Source organism: Photinus pyralis, unplaced genomic scaffold (genome assembly GCF_008802855.1).
Source record: "Photinus pyralis isolate 1611_PpyrPB1 unplaced genomic scaffold, Ppyr1.3 Ppyr1.4_LG9, whole genome shotgun sequence".
Taxonomy (NCBI): Eukaryota; Metazoa; Arthropoda; class Insecta; order Coleoptera; family Lampyridae; genus Photinus; species Photinus pyralis.
Window position 1 is genome coordinate 20,961,355 of NW_022170878.1, and position 2,294 is coordinate 20,963,648.

A 2,294-nucleotide genomic window follows, 5' to 3' on the forward strand; every position below is an offset into this window, starting at 1 on the left:
GTAAAATAAAACTAGCTACCAAACTAATAGGTCTGGGCAACAATCGTGAAATAAAAAGGAAAGCTTTCTGTGAATGAAAACAAACGAAAATGAATTACATGGAATTCTGGGTTTCTAATTTGGAATATAATAGTGTGGAATCTGGTGGGTGAGAGGAGCAGAAATTAATTTCTCGAACACTTTTATAGGGAGACACAAGCAGAAGCACAACACAGGTGAGGGATTGAGAAGGGATTTAATTTTAAAGAATGAGGACAACAGGCGACATCTAACGGAGGAATTTTACAACACATGCTACAGGATGTTTCTAAATAAAATTTCTACCTTCTGCAAAAATAAATAATATATTATCAAAAATAGTTATTATGTTATGTGAAGTATACTTTTGGTGTGAGCAAGCTGTATTTCACTTGCACATATGGCAATAAGCAGTATGAGGTAGCCTACGTACGAGATGGCGTACAAGAATTCCCACAGTTTATTACAGAAGATGGCCAGAAGCAGCAAGTTGATAATACTTTGGAAGTTAAGCAAACGCCAAACCCACGTGGTGCTCAAGAAGAAGAATGATTTGATCACTCCCTCTTGAAGGACCATTTGCTCCTGGGAGGGATGTCCACCTTCCAATATATCCTGATAGGCAGCCACGTAGCGGTTCCACATGGCCGATGCGATAAGTACTTGCACACTAAACAACAGTAACACCTTGAAGACCTCCTTCAAGGGCGAGTTGATTCGGAACGGCTTATCATCACTCTCCTTGGTATCGATCTGTTGCAGAGGAAGTTGCAGGTACCCGCGGCGTGGAGGATTGTTCTGCAAAAACAGGAAGCACCCCACCAGCAGGGCAATGCAACCGAGGCCGTCGCACAAACCGTCGATGTAATAACCGGCGGTGCCGACTTCAGACTTTTCGCCTTTGATGTGCTTCCGTGCGCGCGCGACGTGCCCATCCAGGTCGTCCAGCATGGTCCGAAATTGGAACAGAAGGACGCCCACCCTTCGGTACCCCAAACTGTCACTCGACACACACTTCGCGCTGACAATCGCGACGAAGATGTGGAAAAAGCTTATCATGTTAGGCGTAATCCACAACGTTTCGGTGATGTTGAAGGTCTTATCGAATACTACGGCTAACGGCCCGAAGATGTACAGATCGAAATGATCCACCAGCATCCCCTTACAGGTCACCTCGCAGAAAGGCGATAGATCACATCCGATCCAGGTCGTGTTAAACTTCGCCGCCTCCTCGTAGCTTCTCGGGTACTTCAGGATGCGGTTGTAAAAGAACCCGTCCATCACGATGCAGTAAACCAGCAAGAAGACCAGAACGCAAACCACGATCCTCTGGAAGGTTAGGGAGGGCCTCAGCATCTTGGACACCTAGAAAAATTGGACGATTAATTTACTTACACCGAGCACTTACACGTTGTACCTATTCTAGCGTTCGGCGATTTCATTCCGTAAAACACATTACCGCATTGATAGCGCATAATCTAATCAGTTCGTGAGTCAATGTGCGCAACGAGCGAGCCCAAAATCGGACGATTCTAAAAAGGAGGAGCATCGAAAGTTGTGTTTTCGTGTTTGTATAATCTCAAACATGAGAGAATAGGCGCGAAGGTCGTCAAATAATCGTTACGCTGTCCTTTGGACCACGTACTCACCTACAATTACCTATTATAGTGTCATTACTTTGTTTGCACACGTTACACACGACATTCAATCACTGTATACGTAATCGCAAGGGAAAACACACCACGGGGGCTGTCGATAATTAACAGGGTTATCAAAGATTCGAGCCTATTAATAAAGTTCGCCTTGGTTCTGGTTCAATTAAACCACAGTAATTATATTCGAACGTACACCGAACTTTTGAATACTTATACAATGGTAATACTACTAAGACTAAGCATACGTGGAACGTTCCGAAGTTAATCTTGGAGGCTTCATAGAGACCCCCCGTGCTCTTTGAAGATGAATTTTACAAAATCCAATGATCCAAAATTCTACCTCTATCACTGTTGGGATAGTGGTAGAATTATACAAGAATGTTAATAAGAAGGATTAAATTAATATTTTTATTTTCCTTCAAAACATTAAATAGACAATACTTTTTCTTTATTATTGTTACTATGCCAACTAAAATTATAATCAGGTATAATGATTAGTAACATTCTCCCCCAGAAAAGATTCTCCCCCAGAAAAGATAATCAAACATTATACAATTTTAGAATTAAAATTAAAACTAAAATTATGTAACTAAATAAACTTATTCCGCATATCTAGGTAAT

General features: G+C 41.7%; 1 protein-coding gene across 2 annotated transcripts; it reads right to left on the reverse strand.

Annotated features, from left to right (window-relative positions):
• Positions 1–325: 325 nt before the first annotated feature.
• LOC116180598 (ceramide phosphoethanolamine synthase) lies at positions 326–1,806 on the reverse strand. 2 transcript variants are annotated; one of them, XM_031500677.1, is made up of 3 exons: positions 1,668–1,801; positions 1,436–1,550; positions 326–1,383 (listed from the first exon to the last, which is right to left on the reverse strand). In XM_031500677.1, the coding sequence occupies exon 3, from the start codon at positions 1,372–1,374 to the stop codon at positions 364–366; it is 1,011 nt and encodes a 336-aa protein (XP_031356537.1). In that variant the 5' UTR covers positions 1,375–1,383; positions 1,436–1,550; positions 1,668–1,801; the 3' UTR covers positions 326–363. The 2 variants fall into 2 exon arrangements, with proteins under 2 accessions (XP_031356537.1, XP_031356536.1); XM_031500676.1 differs by having other exon boundaries at positions 1,436–1,806.
• Between the last annotated feature and the right edge of the window lie 488 nt (positions 1,807–2,294).